Genomic DNA, 20,849 nt, shown 5'->3' on the forward strand with positions numbered 1-20,849 from the left:
TGACTTCACTGTCTGACTTCATCTTTAACAGCTCCGTCTGGAGCTCAATTAATCAGCAGCCATCTCCTCTTCACAGCAGAATGCTCCAGACACACAGTGACCAGCCTGTCACCCCACAGACTCACCCCTGCCCCGCCCTGAGTCCGGAATGTCTAAGCGCAGGGCAGTGACCTCCAGGAGGGGCCCAGAGGAATGCCTCAGGCTGGGAAAAGTAGCAGCTGGTCACAGGGACATCCCACAGACCCACGTTCCCTCCCTCATCTCCCCGCCCTTCTCTCCCCAGACCTAGTCTGGGAAGGTCCCAAATGGTGTGGACACAACTCTGAGGACGTTCTGGGTTCATGAACAAGAAGACGTCCAGAAGCTAAACATGGAAGGGGAACCAGGCAGGGGGCCACAGGGCATCACTCCTGAAAGTTCATCACTGGAGTGGACTAGGGCCCCCTTTCCCTGTGTATCCGCCCGTGCTCTCCTCTGTCCCCTCCCCTCTGGGCCACCATCAGTCTTGTCTAGTAGATAAACATCAGATGTGTATTTAATTTATGAGAATCCGGCTACAGGTTTTCAAGCCCACTACAGAGCAAGTGATTTCAATTTAAATATTGTAATTAAGAACACTGGAAAATTCTATCTTGCACACGAACTCTTTGTTAGACACTGTGGCAAGTGCCATGAGAGCTGAGGTAGGGGAGGCAGCCCCACGGTGATGGTGCTTGACTGGCATCTTGAAGGGCGAGTGTGCTGAGTGAACAAGATGGGGAGGGAACAGCAGGCACAGGGAACAGCATGAGCAGAGAGTGGTGTGGAGAGCTTCCCAGAGGGCCTTGCACTCTGCCTCCTCGCTGCCCCTCGGATCACACCACAACCACCAATCTCATCAGGTTATTCCCAGCCTGACACAGCTGCTGTGGCTCTCCACTGCCCTTCACATCAGATCTAACTCTTTAACCCATCAGACACCTCCATCAGGCCCTCACCGCTGCCTCCCCCATCACTACTGCCCCCATACAACCCCCTGTACCAGCTGGGCTGTGTTCTTTGCCATCTGGGAAGCCATCTGCCATCCCCCGGGCCCGCTTGTGCACTTGTCTGCAGGGAGAAAAGACCCTGCTGTCCTTCCCGTGAGAGGAGCTGACCCTCGTGGCTGCCCTCCACCCAGGCACAGCCTCGAGTGACTCTTCCAGAAGTGGGGGATGGGGTCAAGGGCTCAGAGTTAGCAGGGCGAGAGGAGGACACCCGGATCCACCCTCACCAGCTCCGCCACAAACAGGACTCTGTCCTGGGCCTCAGTTTCCACAGCTGAAAACTTGGCTAACAACGGTTCCCCCTCACAGGGCTGCGTGGAGACTGCAAGGGAAAATCCATGAGAAAATTCCAGCAAGAGCTGGGTGCAGAGCAGGCACTCGAGAGGCACAGACACACACCTGCTGGCTGAGGTTTGCCACCAGTACCTCCACCTGAGGACGGCTGAGCCCCCTGCCCTGGACCAGAGAGGCCTCCCGCGTCACGTGTGCGCCCAGAAACCACTGCGGGCATGCAGCGTGGTGGCCCTCAGTCCCCGGTCCCCGAGGCCGGCCAGGCTGACCGGTGCTTCTGCTTCATAGCCCCACCATTTCTGCTGGAGCTGAACATCCCCACGATGTGACCTGGCAACTGCACCACCAGGATTCCACCCAAGAGAAATGAGTGTATGTACACGTCCACAAAAAGATGTGTTCCAGAATGTTCACAGCAATTTTTTTCACATCACCAAAAACTGGGAACAGTCCAAACACCCATCCACAGGAGGACAGATGAACAAAGTGTAGTACAGCCGCACAATAAAATACTACTCAGCATTAAAAAGGGAACAAAACCGAGTGCACCCAACCACCTGAGCAAACCTCAAGAGCACAGTGTTGAGTCGCAGACCCTGGACGTGAAAGTGCACGTGCTCTGTGGTTTCATTCATGCGAAGTTCAAGAACAGGCACCTCTAATGTGAAAGGTGTCAGAGCAATGGTTACCTCAAGGGGTAGGGGCAGACTGGGATGGGGCACAAGGGAACTTTCTGGAAGGATAAAAATGTCCTGTATCTTGCCTGGCGTGGTGGTTACACAGTATATCAGCTTCCCACTGCTGCTGTAATAAATTATCACAAACTTAGTTACTTAAAACCAGACAGTTCTGGAGGTCAGAGGTCTGAGCCGGGTCTCACTGGGGTAAAATCGAGGTGTCCACAAGGCTGTGTTCTTTCTGGAGTCTCCAGGGGAAAATCCATTTCCTTGCCTGTTCTAGCTTCTAGAGGACACCTGCACTTCTTGGCTCGTGCCCCCTGCCTCCATCTTCAAAGCCAGCAACTTAGCAGCTCTCAACCTCTCTGCTCTGACCCTCCTGCCTCCCCTCTTCACTTATAAGGACCCATGGGGTTACATTGAGCCCACCCTGATAATCCAGGACAGTCTCCTCTCTCAAATCAAGTGTAATCACACTTGCAAAGTCCCTTTGGCCATGCAAGGCAACAGAGTGTGAATGTTCCAGGGAACTAGGACGTGGGCATCTTGGAGGGCCGTTCCTGGGCCCTCCACACGTGGATATACACATACATGGTGCATATATGGTATATACATATGTGAAAATCCACAACCGGCACACTTAACATTTGTGTGCTGTACTGTAGGTAAATTATACCAATGAGAAGAAGAAAGAGCAAACAAGAAGGGCTCCTATCACCTGGGCCGCAGAGGTCATGTATGTCCCGTAGACGTCACATCCCAGGTATGGCTTCGCAGGCACCATCTCACTTAACCCTCACACCCACCCTGCACCATTACCCTGCTTTACGGAAACAGGTGTGATGAGACAGAACCCTCACTCACAGCTGGCAGGAGGCAAAGCCAATTTGAATCCAAGCTCTGCTTGCTCCCCAAGGTCACCAAAGACCCCTGCTGCAGGGATCAGGAAGGCAACACAAAGGAGAGAGGTTTTCCTCATGCCCCACTGTTATTGCCCCCATTGTTATTTTGGGTGCAAGAACTTCCCCCTAACTCAGGTCTAGGAAGAACAACAGTGTGAGTGGGACGAGAGAAGGAAGTCGAGACAGGGACCGGAGGAGTGATGGAGACCCCATGTCCTGTCCAGAGGGACAATGGTGCTTTGGCTCCACCCAACAGAGGCACTGGAAACCCAGATTTTTATGTAATCTCTCATGCATTTTAATTATAGGCAATGAATTCAAATGGATGAGCAAACACTTGTCCACAGGCCTCCAGTCTGCCACCTGGTGCACCCCCACCCACCCACCCACCCACTCCACCAGGCCCGCTAGCAAGGGGCAGCCTCGCCCCAGCAGAACCGCGCTCTGCTCTCTGCAGGGCCTGGGCACCCGCGGGGAAACTGCCAGACGGACGCAAAGCTGCTTCTGTGAGAAAGGACCTGACAGCTCCTAAAGGGAGCCCACGGAGGCAGCTGTAACGAGGACTCCTGCCCGCTGGGAACGCATACTCCAGATGAGCCCAGAGGCCCTGCTCCTGCAATGAGCCACTTCGCCTGCTCCTGAGAACCCAGCTGCTCCTGCCACTAATGCTCCTCCGAAGAGATGCCCACCTGAGGGCCCCTGACTGCACCCCAGTATCTGGGGCCCGGGTCACCTGTGTCCAGGTTCAAGCTGGGCTCTACTGAGCCATCTACGGCTGGGAGCCCAGGCACCTCAGCCAGCACCAGCCCTGAGAGCTAGGATGAAATAGCTAGGTTATTTTTCAAGTATTCTCGTGCCTACCCAACCCCGTGCCTGCACAGAGCCCTGCACCTGGGCAACGCCCAGCCCACCCTGCTCCCCGGACGCTTGGTGTAAGGGGCCTAACGGAGCTTGTGGACTGGCTTTCTTGTGGCTGGGGGCAAGGCATGCAGGGGAAATCACCCAGGACAAAGATCTTTGAAGAACACAAAAATCCACGCTCAGGAACCATCGAGCCCACCACCGGCTCTCTCTCCGTGGGGCCTTAACCAAGAACCACAACCTTTCGAGCCTCTGTGTCCCTGTCTATAAAAGGAGGATAATACTCTCTCTGCCCGCGGTGCTGGGTTTTATGAAAGCCCATCTTCTGGCTCCGTCTCATTACACCTGGCAAGTCTGGAAGACTGAACACCAAGGGGTTAACAGGGGCCGCCTCTGGGTGTGTGGTCCTAGCTGTTTCCTCCTTTCTTCCTTTTGGTTATATTTTCCGTGAGGACATGTAATGCCATTGTCACGAGAACCAAAGTTATCTTTGTTTTTACCCAGTACCAGCCCAGGACATGGTGGGGACAGAGGAGATGGCTGGGCAGGGCAGGGTGGGGTGAGCAGGGTGTGAGGCTGGCTTTTACCCAGCACCTCGTGCAGCCTCGCCGGGTGCCCTGCTGCTCAGCCGCGGCGCTGGTCCTGCCGAGGTCCATGCCTGCTCCTGTTTCCTGCACCAGGACCCCCAGCCTCCATCAGCTCCCAGTGATCACCCAGTTCCCACATTCTTGGGGCCAACTGTCTTTCTGGCAAGTCTGCTCAGCGACCCTGTCGGGTAGGCTTTATTTCTCAGTTCCATCCTACAGAGGAGGAGACAGAGGCTCAGGGAGGCTCCCAGGCCTGCCCGAGGCCTCACAAGGAGTATGCTGCAGAGTTAAGACTCGAACTCAGGACTTGAGCTGGTCCCAGGCTACCACACTGCCTCCCCAGGAGAGTTCAGCTCAGGGGCCCGCCTAGAAGGAGGTCTCAAATGGCCTTGATCTCTCGGCCTCCTCCAGGCCCAGGAGAGGAGCTGTACTTAACGGGTGTTGCTCTAGCTCTAATATCTCACCCCCTAAATGTCCTCAAATGTCCCCTGCCTGAAGCAGGCCATCCTTGGTGCTGAGACAGAAATCTTGCCACCTTGCAGGGGGCAAGGCTTTCTGCTTGGGTCCCAGGCAGGGTCCTGGTTCCATCCCTGGGCTCCAGCCTTTCCAACATGCACTGCCCACAGCTTTAATCATTCACATCCTGGACAGAGTCCTGCTGTTCAATTGCCAAATTTGGGAACAAGCCTGGAGCTAGCAGTGTGCATGGAATAACCATATGGCCCCCAACGGGCTCTGGGCCCTGTGGGTTCAGGTGGGGGTCGGGGGAGGCAGAAGAGGGTCACCTTGAGTTGTAAGTATATTCACAGATGGAAACCAATGTACAAATTCTCTCTGAGGATCAAGGGCAAAACCAGGTGTGAGTGTGGGGAGAAGTGTCCCAAGGGAGGAGCTTTGCTGGCAGACAGACGTGGAGGGGCTGCTGTCTTGGGACAGGAAACTCTTGACTCCTCCCTCATGAGTCACAGGATGAGCAGGGCCATCCTCCACCACGGTCACTGTATTTTTGGCTTCTGGGTTTGTGTTTTGCAGCTTATCTCAACCTCATTGCTATTAATTCAATAGAAAGCGGCCCCACCCTCCCCCACCCCCCATTACACACTAAGATTTTTGAGGGGCAATGTTAACAGGACCCCAGCTGTGTTCTTCAGCAGGTTTTATTCTACATTAAGACCTTACTCTACAGGAATACATGCCCATTTCATAATATATATATTAAAACTCTGTATACACTATATACTATACACCTATATACTGTAACTCAGGGAGGAAGTCTGTTTTTTCCATATGAATATTCATTCCACACACGAGTTTTAGATACAAAAAATAAGTAGGACAAAGTGAATCCTGACATTCTGACTGTGCCTTGATAAATCCCACCCTGTGGGCTCATCTTTCTTCCTGAGGACCCCAGGCTCTGTCCCCCAGCCTGGAGCACTTTGGGGTCTCACTAGAGAATGTCCAGGGAAGGCCCAAGGAGTGCAGTGTTGGGGCAGAATGCATGCCCACAGCCTGCCAAGTCTTTGCGGGTTCATATTTGAATGAACCATATGAACCCCAAGGGAAGACCCACCAGGAGCTTCTACAGTCTGTCTCTCTCCTTCCCTCTCCTCCATCTCTGTTGCTCCCTCCTCATCTCCCCGCACCCCTGCAGGTCTGGCAGGACTCGGTAAGCCCAGCAGTATCAGGTCTTTGCTGGGTCTTTGGCACCAACGCTCACCGTCCCGCTTCTGACTACACCATCCCCTTCTTGCCAAGTCCCCTCCAGGCCCCAACCTGGGTGCTGCCACCCGATGTCCTTGTCCTCAGCCTCACCATCATCCCAGGATCCCAACTCAGACAAGCAGAGTCTTCACTTGCCTTGAGGGACAGCATGACCCTACCCTGCCACTAGGCCACTGTGTCCTTTTCAGGTGACTGCCACTTTCTAGGATTCCACTTCTCTATCATGAAAAGAAAACGAAGAGTTTGGCTCATAAACACTGAAAGCCCCACCTGTAACCTCCAGCCTTAACCATTTCTCACTCTGATCATCGAAGTCACACTAAGTACTAATGGCTGATAAAGACCCAAATCTGCACAGCAACTCCTCCCTCAGAGCTCCATTAATTCTGGCCCCACGATGCCTCATTTACCAAGCAATAAAATACTCCTTAATGGGCCTAATAAAATGTTGTCAAGTTTTTATTTTATTAAAGTTTATTAAATTAAATTTATTAAATTTTATTAAAATTTTAAAATTAAACCTATCATCTGCTATTATATTCAATCCATAAAAGAAAGGAAAATAGGATGGCATTAGTTATCTATTGCTATTAAGGAAAAAAAAATGTTTTTAACTCCAAAATTTAACTCCTAAAATAACAACCACTTGTGTGCACAGAATTCTGTAATTTTGGTTTTTCTCACCTGGGGTCAACTCATGCAGTGAAAGTCATCTGAAGGCTCGACTGGGGCTGGATAGTCCAAGACAGCCTCCCTCACTGTGTCTAATGCTCCCCTGGGCTGCTGGGTAGGGAGCCTCAGTTCCCCTCTATGTGGACTCTCCAACAGGAGATCCCAGAAGTCCTACACAGAGGTGTAACAGGTAAGTGAGTCCCAACACACAGGTGCTCATCAAACCTCTGCTGGCTTCATGTTTGCTGACATCCTATTGGCCAAAACAAGTCACATGGCCAAGCCCTCAGTCAAGGTGAGAGGAGACCACACAGGGTGTGGGTACCTGGAACATTTAATGTAACAACCTACCACAAGGGCATAATATCAGAAATTCTCTTTCTTGGATAGAATAAATTTAGCTTCTTGAAAACTGGCTACACAGTCATCTGTGTAACTTCCTCACAGACCCATTAGGCTTCATTCATCAGAGCCATTTCCAGTCCAGAGGCTGGCATTTGGAAAACACAGCTTTTATCAATTATCACATTCTTTCCAACTAGCCAGAGGTGGCCTCAGAATTCTTCTCAACACAGCATTCCAGATTCCTCCCAATTGGTCAGAGAAGGCACACAAAATTTAAGTTACTTTTCATCATTTACCTAAAGGCTTTATCTTCAGAATATCAATTATCTTTTGAAAGAGGACATTGGAGAAGAAATGCTTAACTCAAAGTAAGATGGCAGCAACTCCAGGCACTGTGGCAAGTGGCAGACTGGGGGGGGGGGGCTTCCCCCATCCTCAAACCACAACCACCTTAATGTTCTCATGTGCCGGGCAACACATCTCTGCACAGCCAGCCGTTGGCAAGCAGGGCCATGGGACCCTCACTTTGGGCCAAGCCTCACCAGCCCTGACTCTCTGAGCACTTCACACAAATGCCTACTCTCAGTTCAAGTAGGTATCACACAGCCTCAGCCTGGCAGCGCTGCCCAGACCTGGGCCCGACCTCTGCACCCTATGGGCTCCCCCCTCGCTTCTCACAGCCAATGAGGAACCAGGAGGGAAGGGCTCTTGAGGCCCCACCCCAGCCCCTGGCAGGTGAGAGCCCCAAGGTGCAGGCTTGGGTCCTATCAAAGAGAGAACCTTGGGGGGTCCCTTCATTAATGGGCAAGGTCTCGGCCTTGGGATCTTCACCAACTGAGGTGGGCCCCCCAAACCAGAAGGATCCTGTATGCAAGAGTTCTGGATGACAAAATCCTCCCATCTGAAAATATTCCATGTTAATGTGATTGTGGCTATAATGACTACACATTTGTCAAAACTCACCACACTTATACCTAAAAGTGTAAGTTTCCCCTTTTGTAAATTACACCTCAATAAATGTGACTAAAACAATCTCCCCAGTAGGGAACCACACCACAACTGCTTAGCCAGTCTCACCCCCTTAAACAAACTTTCTGAGCACCTAGTATGTGCCGTGGATGGTTTAAATAGTAAAGATGTTGAACACTGAATGTGCATATTTTGTGTAAAGGGAAAACCCTCAAGTACTTAACCTTACCTAATTCTCAAGACCATCCTATAAGGTGTTGCTACCCACACTTCAGAGGAAAGATCACAGGAGCTCAGAAGGGTTGAGTAACCTGATCAGGTCAAGGTCACACAACCAGTGGGTGTGGAACCAGGAAACGGATGAGGACTTTCTAACTTAGCTAAGCCTGCTTCACTCCACCAAGTTCCCATCCAACACGAGCTCCAAGGCAGGGTGTGTTGGGTGTTTTTATGCTTAATTGAGGCCCACAGAGGCTAAATGACTTGCCTGAGATCACACAGCTAGTGAGAGGTGACACCAGGCTTTGAACCAAGCTGTGTGATTCCCAAGTCCCTTCTGCCTTCCTGCTCACGGAGGAGGCCTGGGGTCCCTCACACCCCGTTCCACCTGCTAGGCCTTCCCCTCAGGGACTTCCTGGCTCCAGGTGACTGTGATCCCCCATCCTCCACTCACCTGTCCTAAGAGGTGTCCCAACCAAGACAATCAGAGGCCCATCCCAGGGAATGGACAGATCTTCAGACATCTGGCCAAGGCTGGTTATAACCTTTCAAGGGCACTTGTGAAACCCTGGACATCTGGCCATGAAGGGACTGGGCCCAGCTGGCTTCCCCGGGCAGGGACAAAACCACTCCCACCCCCCAGTTCCCCAGACTATCCTGCAGGAGAAGTCAGTGGAGCTGTGCAGGGAGGAAAGGGCACGCCCCAGCCTTGCTCCAACAGTCTGCTCCGGTGTCCTCAGAGGGGGCCTTTGTGGACTCAGCCAGTGACACAACATCAACAGGCCCTCCCACAGCCGCCGACCAGGCCTCCCTGGAGGGGCCTCCCATCAGTCCTTGTGCTTAAGACAGAACAGGCGCCGAAGCAAATGCATCAGATGATGCACTTCCATCATCAGACAAATGATGTGTCTCTTCTGCTGTTGGCCCAGGGAAACCACAGCTTGAGCTGATATCCTGGTCCCTCCAAATGGAACCGGCTGGCCAGGGCCACGCGGTCTGACCATGGCCCAGGATGCCCCAGGAGAACACCCCATGGGTTTGTACTTTATTCTCATGGGAGGGACCCAGTAGTCAACTACTCCACACAGCGTGACTCACTTACAGGGAGAAAGTAATTTTCTCCAAGAAAGAGCACAGGAATAAAATTTCCAACAGGAAATTTATTCTCTGCCTGTATGTACAGCCCTCACCTAGGGACCATCTCCTGCAAATGGCTTATTCAATTACCAACACCATAACTATCTGTAGGAGACAGTCACTCCCTGACCGCCAGACACTACTCCCCCAGATTCCCCCTCCAGGCGAGGTGATCCTGCCCCCTGGTCAGGGGTAACTGAGCCGGGGTCAGGTAGATAATCATGCCTGGACCTAGAAGCCTCCTCTGGGAACCTGGATTTGGGAGAGAAAGACAGACTGCGGAGTGACTCAAGTGGACCTGCAGGGAGGGGAGGATGGGCAACAAGCAGAGCAAAGCAGAAATAAGAGAGAGAGAGGTGGGGAGACAGCTCAATGGTAGAGTGCATGCTTAGCATGCACAAGTCCTGGGTTCAATCCCCAGTGCCTCCATTTAAAAATACATACATACATAAATAAAGACATAAACCTAATCACCTCCCCTACTCCAAAAAAAAAAAAAAAAAAAAAAAAAGAACAAGGAAGAGACGGGGTAAGGGGTGGGTAGAACTCCATGTTCCCAGTGCTCTCCCTCTTAGACTTGGCAGAAGCCATCCTAGCGTCCTCTATAAAATCTCCTTTTTGGCTTCCTCGAGCTAGAAAACGTTTGCTTACCTGCAACCAAAAGCCCTACTTAACACTCCTTTAAAACAAATATGCTGCCAAACACCCGGGCCCAAAAGATGGGCAACGACCAATGTCAACAGGGAAAACACTCAAGGAAGAGAAAAGGTTGAGCCTGGGTCCCGTGTTAGGGACTCTTTTCTTCACAGCAGTTTGAGTTGGCACCTCATTCCTGAGGTAAGCATTACTTCTTCAAACACTCTTTTAAAACGTTACTCCTGCTGGGAGGGACAAGTCAGTAGCTTATTAACGGCAGAGAGGTTTAGATCCACGTGCCACAGCTGACTGATCGGGGGCAGCTGGCTGGACTGCTATGTTGAGGAGGATTCTGTGGCACCTCTGAGTTCAGTTAGGAGGTATGCAGAGGGAGTTAGCGACCTGGATTCTTATCCTGGCTTTGCCAAGTGTTTGGGGGGCAGTCTCTTTAGCCCTCCCTGATCTCAGTTTGCCCATTTGTAAAATAAGAGCATAGCCCAGACATCTGACCGCCCAGAGCTCACTTGGCTGTAGATGTCACCTAAGATTTCTCAACAACTTTCATCTCTGCTTTGGGAACAGGATTCCTCACCATTTGTGCTATAAACAGTGTCCTATCCCAACTGGCAGAGATGGCCCCTCAAGGACAATGAGAAAAGGAACAGAAAGGAAGGAAGTGACCAGAGGAATTCAGCCTTTAGCCCACGGAGCCTGGGGGACAAACAAAGAGAGGCCAGCCTGAATCTCCGCGTCAGCAGACTCGAGCCCCGCCACCTACATCTTCTGTGTCCCAAACGGGAACCAGGAATCTGGGTATAGAAATCACTGTTCCCAGTCACAGAGAAACCAAAGACCACAGGGTCTGATTTACAAAAAACAGAAGGTGATAAGAGAGATCACTTTATCGCCAGTTTATGGGAATCAAAGAACACTCACAAAACCTACTTCTGTCTGAGGTCTCGGGCTGCTGGGTGGGCCAGTGGAACAAGAGTTCCATCCTACAGAACTTACTACTTTCCCAGTCGAATTGGAAAATAGTTGGCAAAACTACCGGAAAAGTATGCAAACCCAAGGTCTCACCAAGGCCTCCTGCTCCTCCTTTGAGAAGAAGGACCTCAAGGGCACTCATTCCTTGCAGAGACCAAGCTCATCAAAATGAGAAGTCCCACCCAGGGTGTCACCTGGACCACTGCTTTCTTAAACAAACGAACAAATGATCCTGATCTACCAAAACATAACCCACTGGGAAAAACTGCCAATGAGCCAACACAATTTCCATGTGTACCCACATCTTCCTCCCGTTTATCAACCACAGAAATCCATGCTGTAACAAATAAATAATTTCAGGCGTAAGATAATTGGAAGTGACTTTTAAGATAACATGACTATAAGTTACATCTGATTTACGAAGGGCCGATTTCTTGACAGTTGGCGTGCACTCAGAGAACATCTTAAAAAGTGAGAAAAACTAACCTACAAGTTGTTTGAAAACGTACTACAAGTTTTTAAGGTTTGTACTTTTCACATTTGAATCAAGATGACTCAGATTAAAAATAGCCACAAATTCTTTGCAGTTCCTCCCATTAAGAGGTGGAGTCTATTTCCCCAACCCTTGTCTCAGGGCTGGCCTGGCAACTTGCTTTGAGCACTAGGATGCAGCAGAAGTGGTTTTATATGACTTCTCAGGAAGGTCTCAAGGCCTTGCAGCCTCCCTGCTCCTCCTCTTGCTGCCCTGAGACCACCACGTGCAGGAGCCCGAGCTTGCCTCCTTGAGGATGAAGGGCCACGAGGAGAAAGAACCCAGCCGCCAGCTGGCACCACCCTCAGACCAATGAGTAAGGATGTGTGGACTCTCCAGCCCAGTTGAGCCATAAAATGGCCACAGGCACATTAATGACCCCAGGCAAGGCCAGCAAAAGACCAACCCAGCAGAGACCTGCCCACAGAACCAGGAGCCAACACGATGGAGCCAAGCCATTAAATCCTTAGATAATTTGTTACATAGCAAAAGCAGATATAATTTTGCTTTTTGTGACATTTTGTAGACATTTCACAAATTCTCTGATAATTCAATAGTTTCCCCCAATTGGAAGCCAATAAACCTTTGATTCAGGTCTCAATAATTTCACAGACCTCTGAGAAGGGGCTATTCCAGCCCTCAAAGTGGCAGTGTCTCCAATGACCCTATCACGATTGATTAAAAGCCAAGGGCAGACCGACAACCCAAACTGCAGGAAGGCATCATGCAGCAGGTTCAAGAAGGACCCGACAGATGTAAAGCACAGAGGAGGACCAGTTCCCAACATGCAAACCACTCCTGGGGGAGGTCGAAAGCTCTCTAACTACCACTCCTAAATCTTTCTGGCTGTGGTAGACTATCACCTCTCCCTGCCCCAAATACATCTGTGTTCTAATCCCTGGAACCTGTGAATACATGACAAACAGATTTTGCAGATGTGATTACATTAAGGATCCTGAGATGGAGAGATTATCTTGGATTATCTAAAAGGGCCTAATAAGAGGTCCTTATACAAGGGTCTTTATAAAAGGGAGGTAGGAGGGGCAATCAGGGGGGAGATGTGACAATGGAAGCAAAGATTGGAGTGATGCACTTTGAAGATGGAAGATGGGGCCACGAGCCAAGGAATGCACATGACCTCCAGAGCTGGAAAATGTGAGGAAGGAGGTTCTCCCCTAGAGCCTCAGGAAGGAACACAGCTCTGCTAACACCGTGATTTTAGACCAGTGAGACCCATCTTGGAATTACTTCCAACCTCCAGGCTATAAGATAATACATTTGTGTTGTTTTATGCCACTGAGCTTGTGATCATTTTTACGATGGCAGTAGGAAACTAGTAACACTGGATAATTCCTCCTGCCTACAAGAATGTAACCTGGAACTATTATTCATAAAAACAATAATAGCTAATAATAATAGCTAACATTAATTCAGTGCCTATTTTGTGGCTGGCTCTGTCCTAAGTGCTTTTCTTGTATAAGCTCATTTAATCCTCATGAAAACCATACAAAGAAGACTACTATAATCCATATTTTAAAGGTGAGAAAACTGTGCCTTTAAGAGGTTAAGTAATTTGCCAGGACCACAGAACAGGTAAATGACACAGCCCAGAGCTGAACTTGGCAGTCTGGCTCCAGATTCCATGTTTAACCACTGCATCTCCCAAATCAAACCAACAATGAAAATAATCCGTTACAGCCACTTACTGAGCATCTTCTAGGTACCAGCCTCATGCTTAGCCTTTTAAATATTTTCTCTCACTTAATTATCACAGCACCCCAGTGGAGCAAGATTATTAGTCATCCTTGTCTACAGCAGAAGAAACTGAGGCACAGCAATGCTTCTGAACCCAGAAGCATCAGAGGCCAAAGTTCAGGTTTAACCACACACCCTTTCCTGCCTCCCTTGTCCCACTTGAGGCCCAGATGGCTGAGAAGAGGACAGAGATAAGCAGTGCAACCACATAATTTATCTTCCAAACTGAGATACTCAGAAAGTAAAAGGAGTCACTATTAATACTTTCCCTGGGGCAAGAGGCATAGACCAGAAGTATCCCAGGAAACCGGGACACATGGCCACCCTAAATGGGACTAAAATCTAGGCGCATACTCTGCAGTTCACAGCTCCCCAGAAGGGGCGCTATGAAGCAGCCATTGGCCCTACCTGACATGCACAGCTGCCAGGTCACAGTCAGGGCTGGAAGGGGTGGGGGAGGTGGGGGGGGTCCTGGAAGAGCTCAGAGCAGAATCTCAAAGCTCCAGATCTGGGGTGTCAGCACAGCGGGTCGAGCCTGTTCGATGGTGGACTGGGAGTCCATCTGAGGGCAGAGGTTTGGCAGCCCTGGTTAGAGCCCAAGGATGCAAAGAGACCTTGAATCCCACTGGTGCCCCAGTCAGGAAACCCGTCATGGAGCTCAGAGCCTCAGCAAAGGACAAAGCGGAAGCAAAACAGAGACAGCATCCTGAGATGCCAGCTCTCCTCCAAAGTCCTGGGACTGCTGGACAAGGAGCTGCGGGCCCTGAGGCTTAGGCTGGGTCTGCCCCTTCCTAGCAGTGGAATCTGGGCCAGCCCTTCTCTCTTCTGAGCCTCCTGGACAAAATGCAGCCTCTGGCAACTGCCCTGTCTCCATCCACGGGATTCATAATAATAAACAATAACAGACAACAGCAAGTATTCACCATGAGCCAGGAAGTACACTCAGCACTTACTAGGGGGTACGGGAGTAAATAAAATCCACTCTGGGATGGGTACTAAGATTTTTCCCACTTTACAGATGGGGAAATTGAGGTTGGGGTCAGAGAGCTAAGTAACTTGCCCAGAACTCCATGGCTGGTAAGTGGTGAAACTAAGATTGGAATCCAAGCTGATTGTCCCTGTAAAATCCCACTGGAATATTCTCTCTTCCCCAACTGGCCGACGCAAAGCTACAAATTCTAGTGCAGGGCCCCCTGAGGGAGGGCACTATTCCCCTGGGCCAGAGACCAGGGAGTCACATTTCACATGGTCTCACCCAATTATAAGACTCACTGATGGGCTTTGCAAATACATCCCCAGGCTCCACGTCCCTGGTGGGTCTAATTCCAGAAAAGTCTGGGAATGGGAATTATAATGACCTCCTCCCAGGTGATTCCTAAAGCTTTTCCCTTCTAGTTCAAGCCCCTTTTGTGTCTGAGTCCATGAAAAAGTCGAGTGCTCCTATGCCTTTGACCTCCTCTGAAACTCTCTAGTCTCTCTCTGTACCCAGAGCTCAGCCTCAGCACAAAGCCTTCTATCTGCCTAACGTGTACTAACTTTGTTTGGGTTCCATGTGTTTGGGCTGTGGTTACCTTCTATTTACGGCAAGTGACACAGGTTTTCTATTTATGGAATTGATATAAATAAAACTCTTATATGCATTTTAAGAAAAAACAGTAGGTCCATTTTAAAAATAATCGATACATCACAATTTGGGTAGTCGGTACATATGGTAGAATCAGAAAGGGGAACCTTGAGGGGCTGAAGGTTGAGAAACAGTTCCCTGAGGGTAAGATGAGCCTAAGGAGGCTTTCTTGACAGCCCTGAACTCTGTTATAGCATCTCCCCCACGAGCTAGGTCACCCTGGGGAATGCATTTCATTCCCCTCAGCCTCAGTTTCCCCTTGTGTAAAATCAGCCACTTCATGGAGTGGTTATGAAGATTAAATGAGACAGTACAGACAAAGCATTTAACACAGAGCTGGTGCTTAAAATGCTTTGCTGACCCAAACAGTTCCACACCAGGGAGTAAACCGTGTTTTCTGCTCCCTGTCCTCCGCCCCCCACATGCTGAGGTCTCAAGTCTGAAATGTAGGTAGGTGGAAATCCAGTGGTTCTCAAACTTGGCTGCTCACCCACAGAGGTCCTGATATAATAGTTCTGGGATGAGACCTGGACATCAGGACTTAAAACAAACAAACAAACAAACAAACAAAAAAACTCTCCAGGAGCTTCTAACAAGCAGCCAGGATTGAGAACTGCTGCGGTAACTAACCCCCGGGGATGTCCGGTGGCCAAAAAGTGTGGCTTCCAACACCACACAGTCCAGGACCAGCCTTGGATGACAGCTGCCGGCATTCCTGCTTCCCACCAGTGGACTCTGCATAGATGGATAAAGTGCTCAAGGAGGGCTGACTTCATGTTTGCCAGGAAAGAGGAGTCCATTGCTTCTTCGCACAGTCTGGCTTCAGGGTGGAGTACTGAAGGTCTAAATGCATTGGGACCTGAGCATACTCCTCATGTTGCCCCAAGTCAGAAAAATCAGAGCAGAACTGCCCTCCCCCTGAAGCCTCCAAAGAAAGCAGACCAGCTGGACCCGCCACCATGTCACAAAGGCAATGGCAATCCCTGTGGGCACCTGGGGGGTAAAGGCAGGAAGGCCCCCATCCCTTCCTCCTGTGAGGAAAGAACTGGATAAATTAAAATAGTTTCCTGCCCATCCGCTGTCTCCACTGTTCCCCCAACAGACCTAGCAGGCATCATTCACCCCTTTCACAGACCGGGCAAGGAAAGCGTTGGGTGGGGTTGACCTGCAGGGCTTGGGTTCCAAAGCCACTTTGCTCCTCCAGCCCTCCGGGACCTCTACTGCACACCTCGATTGACTGAGAGTCATTTGCAGTAGAAGGAATGCAGCAATGGTTTGCAGAGGCTGCTGAGGTGGGGCCAGCGCCGTTTCTGAGCAGTGCCTGCCTCTCTCGGTCATCTCCTTGGCTCATCCTGCTCTCCTGGTGATGCTCAGACCCAGTGTGGGAGGCAGCCACTCCCTGCCACATGCTGCTCATTTATTAAACCCCTGGGTCCTCCCTGCCATTCTAATTATGTGCAGCGATAATAAAGAAGCTTTCTCCCTTACCAAAGAGGCCTATTTATGCGACAAGAGAGCATTTCGCCCCCACAAGATTGAGTTGTCACTCAAAGCCTTGTTGGAATCAAAGTCACATCTCTTCAGGGATTGGCTGAGCCCCACCCACCTCCCCCTCCAGCTTCCGCCCACTCCTGAGCATCCGCACTTCTAGAAGCGCCACTGTCCTGTGGAGTGGGCAGGATGCGGATGTCATTCCCCACTGCTGTGCTCCCTCGCACAGCATATTGACTGAGATTCCCTCAGCACACAGTAGGATATTTATTGAGCACCTACTATGTGCCCCTCCTCAGAGTATGGAAATAAAAGACACAGTCCCTGGGCTTGTTGGGAGAAAAGGCATTGAGAGAAAGAGGACAAGCTTTTAGGCTCCATGACTGATTCATACCCCGACTCCAGCATTCGTTGGCTGGGCAGATACCAAAGTTCTCAAAGGCCTCAACTGCTTCATCAAAAAAAATTGGGTAATAATAACACTAACCACTAGAGTTATTGGAGGAGTCAATGGGACGCACACATATAAAACCAGAAGGAATGCTAGTTGGGATTACCGGTGGTTAGTACTGAAGGCTTTGGAATCACACAGATGGGATCTCATCTAGATGGATGGGTTCAGGAAGGCTTCTTGAGAAGTGATAGTTGAAATGGGTTTTGAAGGATAAGTAGGAGTTTGCTAGAAAAAGAGAGGATGTGCCAGCAGGGGGAACTGCATGAGGGCCAAAGATGACAGGGCTCTGGGAAACACAAGTCATAGTGTGGGAAACATGCATGGGGGGACCTTGGGACCACAGTGACAGGGGACACAGCTACAGAAGCAGGTGTGGACAAGGAAGAGGGTCCCAAGGCCAGAGCCCTAACTAGTGATACCCAGAGCATCGCTTCGACTTCTTCCTGGCTCCTTTGGGAGCCACAGCCAGCACTCTCCCCCGTCGATCTGCACTCTGGTGGCCGTAGGGAAGTGGGACAGCCGCACTCTATTAGTCACGCACTCATTCATTCAGACACTCAACACAATTCCCTGAGGGCCTGGCATGTGCAAGGAGAGGCTGTACAGCTTGATCACCTCCTAACCCGCACTCAGCCCACCTCCAGCTGTGCCACGCTGGCCTGGCAGCACTCTCTTCAGCGAAACCAGGGTAAAAGCGCCCCCCTCATAGAGTCATTCATCCAGTAACAATGTGATACGGCTAAATGAGATAATTCATATTCTCGGATTTCAGCATAAACCAAGTCCTCAATAAATGTCAGTGTTTAAAATGTTTATTTTTATTATGATTATCTGCCAGAATGGTAAGAATCTTGTCTCCAAAGCCCAAAACACCATGTCCAGAGGTACCCCCAATCCAGACAAAACCTCTGTCTGCTGGGCCTCTCCTTACCCTCCCCGTCCCCTAGAGCAAATTCTAAGTTTCTACTGCCCACACTTAGCCTGAACCACCCCAGCCCCCCACCCCAGTTCATCTCATCCTTCTAGGCTCCAAGTGTCAATCAATTTAGGTCTTGGTGGGGGCAGGATTGAAGGTTATCTCAGTCTTTTGGTACAAAGCCCCAGGGGTTAAAGGGTAGCCCCTTTGATTTTGTAAATTAACTAACTTAAAGGCCTTATTATGGGAATTTGCAAACATTACAAAGAAAACTGAATAATTATGACCCTCCATGTACCCACCACCCAGCTTCAACAACTACCAATCTGCCATTCTTGTTTCCTGGGCACCTCCCCCACTCCCCATCCCGGGGGTCCACTTGTTTGTGGGGAAAAGTTTTATTGTCAGCCTTTCTGGCACAGCCCACCACCTGGGGCTCCCACTGCTCACAAGTCCCAACACAGTTTGACACCTGAGTAAAATCCTTGAAATGATCCCCTGAAGAACAATCATTTTTATGTCCCTAATAGAACAGAAATCACTGGTCCACAGGGGCTATACAGGATGGTGGTGAAGGGCTGGAGCCCTGGAATCCGATGGCCTGGGTCTAAATTAATACTTACTAGATATGTGACCTTGGACAGGTCATTCAATCTATGTTTAGATTTCCTACCCAGTAAAAGGGCAATGCTGGTAAGAGGTTTGTTGTGAGGCTTTAAAAAATAAATTAATGCATGTTCATTGCCCAGCACAGAATACGCAATGAGGAAACCTTAGAAATAGATGTGCTAAGTGGTGGGTGAGCAGGCTCTGCTCTTATGAGATACTATTAATACCTCTCATTTTATAGATGAAGGGATGGAGGCCAGAGAGAAGCAGCGAGCTGTCAGGGACAGCCTGCTCTGTGTCCCAAGTCCACGCACCTGGAACTGTTACCACATGCCTTGAACTGCAGATCACTGGAAGGGAAGAAAAATTCTAGAACAGACACAGGCAAGCAGTGGCAGGTGGCCCAGCACACCCTGCATGTCTGCCCATTCTGGATGGGGAGCTCTCTCAGCCTGAGGAGAGACAACTACACAGTGCCCCTGTGTGTGTGCATGTGCATGAGCAGGGTAGGGGTGCTGAATTCCATTTTACCAAAGTGGTGTGGAGGGTGGGGGGCAGGAGGTTGGTGCACATCCTTGCTCGCTCTTCTGATTTGACAAATCTTATGGCCAACCTTGCATTGCATACAGCCATCCACTATTCTAGCATGAAAGGCAAGAAACTGGTTCACTAACTTAAGCTTCAGCAATTAGCAATTCTGACATTCCTCCTGGAATCATCCTCAATTTTTTTTCCAATTTAAAGGAAAACGGTGGGGAAAAGATAAATCAATCCAGTTGCTGAATGATGTTCAGACAAAGACAGCCTCCAGCCCATTGCCCCCGTTTGCCAGCTGAAGAAGGGCAGGGGAAGGGGACAGATTAGGAAGGGGGGCAGTTATGTTTGGGCACCGCCTGGGCTCTCCAAGTCCCTTCTAAGAGTGAGCCATGTCAGGATCTCCCCCTCCCTCCAGCACTCCCCCACCACTGCAGTGCCGTGTGGGGAGGCACCTCCCAGATCCGCAGGAACAATGGACTTGGGAGGGGGCAGGTGCCGCTCGGAGCGCAGCAGAGGGCGGGGGACGCGGCCACAGACAGCAAGACTGTGAGTACACTGCTCATGATGGTTGTGCTGGCACCTGACTCAGTTTCCCCGGGTCTGGTGAGGTCCCCGCAGAGCCGAGCGCTTCTTTCCTGTTTGAATTTCCCTTACGTCCCAGGCATCTTAATTTCATTCTCTCTAGGAAGCTTGCCTTATCGCTCCAGAGGAAGCCGCCGGGCCACGCTCTCCTCCAGCAGCTGCTCCTGCCAAGGCCCTGCAGGTCAGGGACGCGCGGCACCCTCCGTGCGCCCAACTTTGCCCACTTGGGACCCACAATCCTGGCGAGCCTGTCCCCTCTGCTGGCGAAGCCATGATTTATAGCCCTGGGCTCATGGAGCTGCCTCTCCTCCTCCCCCTTACCCTGCCCCGGTCCTCTCCCGCTCCTTACCGCCCTCCCCCCACCTTCTAAGCCCTAACCACGCTTCCCAAAGAAAGCGGCACTGGTACATTTGCGAAATGCGAGCGTGGGTCCTCTGCACTGGGCGCCGCCTCCTCCCCCCAAGCCTGGGTAAGAGAGGACAGTGGAGCCCCCGCCGCTTCCCTCCTCCTCCTCAGCCCAGAGAACCCCAGGAGATGGGAGGGGATGGAGAGTGGGATGCAGTTCGGCCCGGAGCTACAGCCCCCACTTCGGGCGCTTACGTCCCGCCTCGGCGGGTAAGAGAACAGGTCCAAACCTCCGACTGCCCCCGGCTCCCACTCCCGCCTCGCTGAGTCACGGAAACGAGCCTCTGAGGATACGGGGCTACCCTGAGGCCCGCAGTTTAACCGGCGAGCGCGGGCGTCCCCTTAACATACCGCAGGGGATGGACGTGGGGGGCGGTTCTCACCCTGACTCGCAGCGGGCCCCGCAGGAGGCGCCACCCCGCGGCGGAGACGGCGGGGTGCCCTGGCAGGGGCAGCAGTCCTCGCCGCAGTGTCTGCACCCCAGCTAGGAGCGGAGCACGTGACCGGCGGGCCATCTCTGGCCCCCCGGTCCCCGGCCCCGCCGCGGTGCTGACCCCGGCCCTAACCGCTAGGGCAGGATGGGACGGGGGCGCCCACTTTCCCGCAGCCCACGAGGGTGCTACAGGGCGCCGGGCCGAGTGCGCCTCATCCCTCCCTGGCCCGCTCCGCCGTAGCCGCAGGACCCCAGTCCTGCGCTCACCTCGGGGCCCCGTGTCGCTGACGCCGGCCTCCTTGTCCGCCATGGTCGCACAGCCCCCTCCTGCTAGAGGAGCCTCCGGCGCAGCCCCGTGACCGTGCAGGTCCCCGTCTGCGTCCGCGGCAGCGCACGGGCCGGGTCTGAGCCGCCGGGCAGCGGGAGCACTACTCTGACGCGGCGGCCGCCGCAGCTCGGGCTCCTCCCCGTGCTCCTC

General features: G+C 51.5%; 1 protein-coding gene across 8 annotated transcripts in view; it reads right to left on the minus strand.

Moving 5' to 3' along the window:
- LOC105095098 (heat shock 70 kDa protein 12A) overlaps window positions 1–20,849 on the minus strand; it is a 272,860-nt gene that overhangs the window by 47,060 nt on the left and 204,951 nt on the right. Inside the window, exon 1 of one of the 8 annotated variants that reach the window (XM_031461840.2) lies at window positions 20,639–20,810. The exons of the other annotated variants lie outside the window; for them this stretch is intronic. Within the exon in view, the coding sequence (XP_031317700.1) occupies window positions 20,639–20,681 (43 nt within the window). The 5' untranslated portion in view covers window positions 20,682–20,810. Of the gene's footprint in view, window positions 1–20,638; window positions 20,811–20,849 lie in introns of those variants that run through there. 8 annotated transcript variants of the gene reach the window in all.

This window comes from Camelus dromedarius, chromosome 8 (assembly GCF_036321535.1).
Source record: "Camelus dromedarius isolate mCamDro1 chromosome 8, mCamDro1.pat, whole genome shotgun sequence".
Taxonomy (NCBI): domain Eukaryota; kingdom Metazoa; phylum Chordata; class Mammalia; order Artiodactyla; family Camelidae; genus Camelus; species Camelus dromedarius.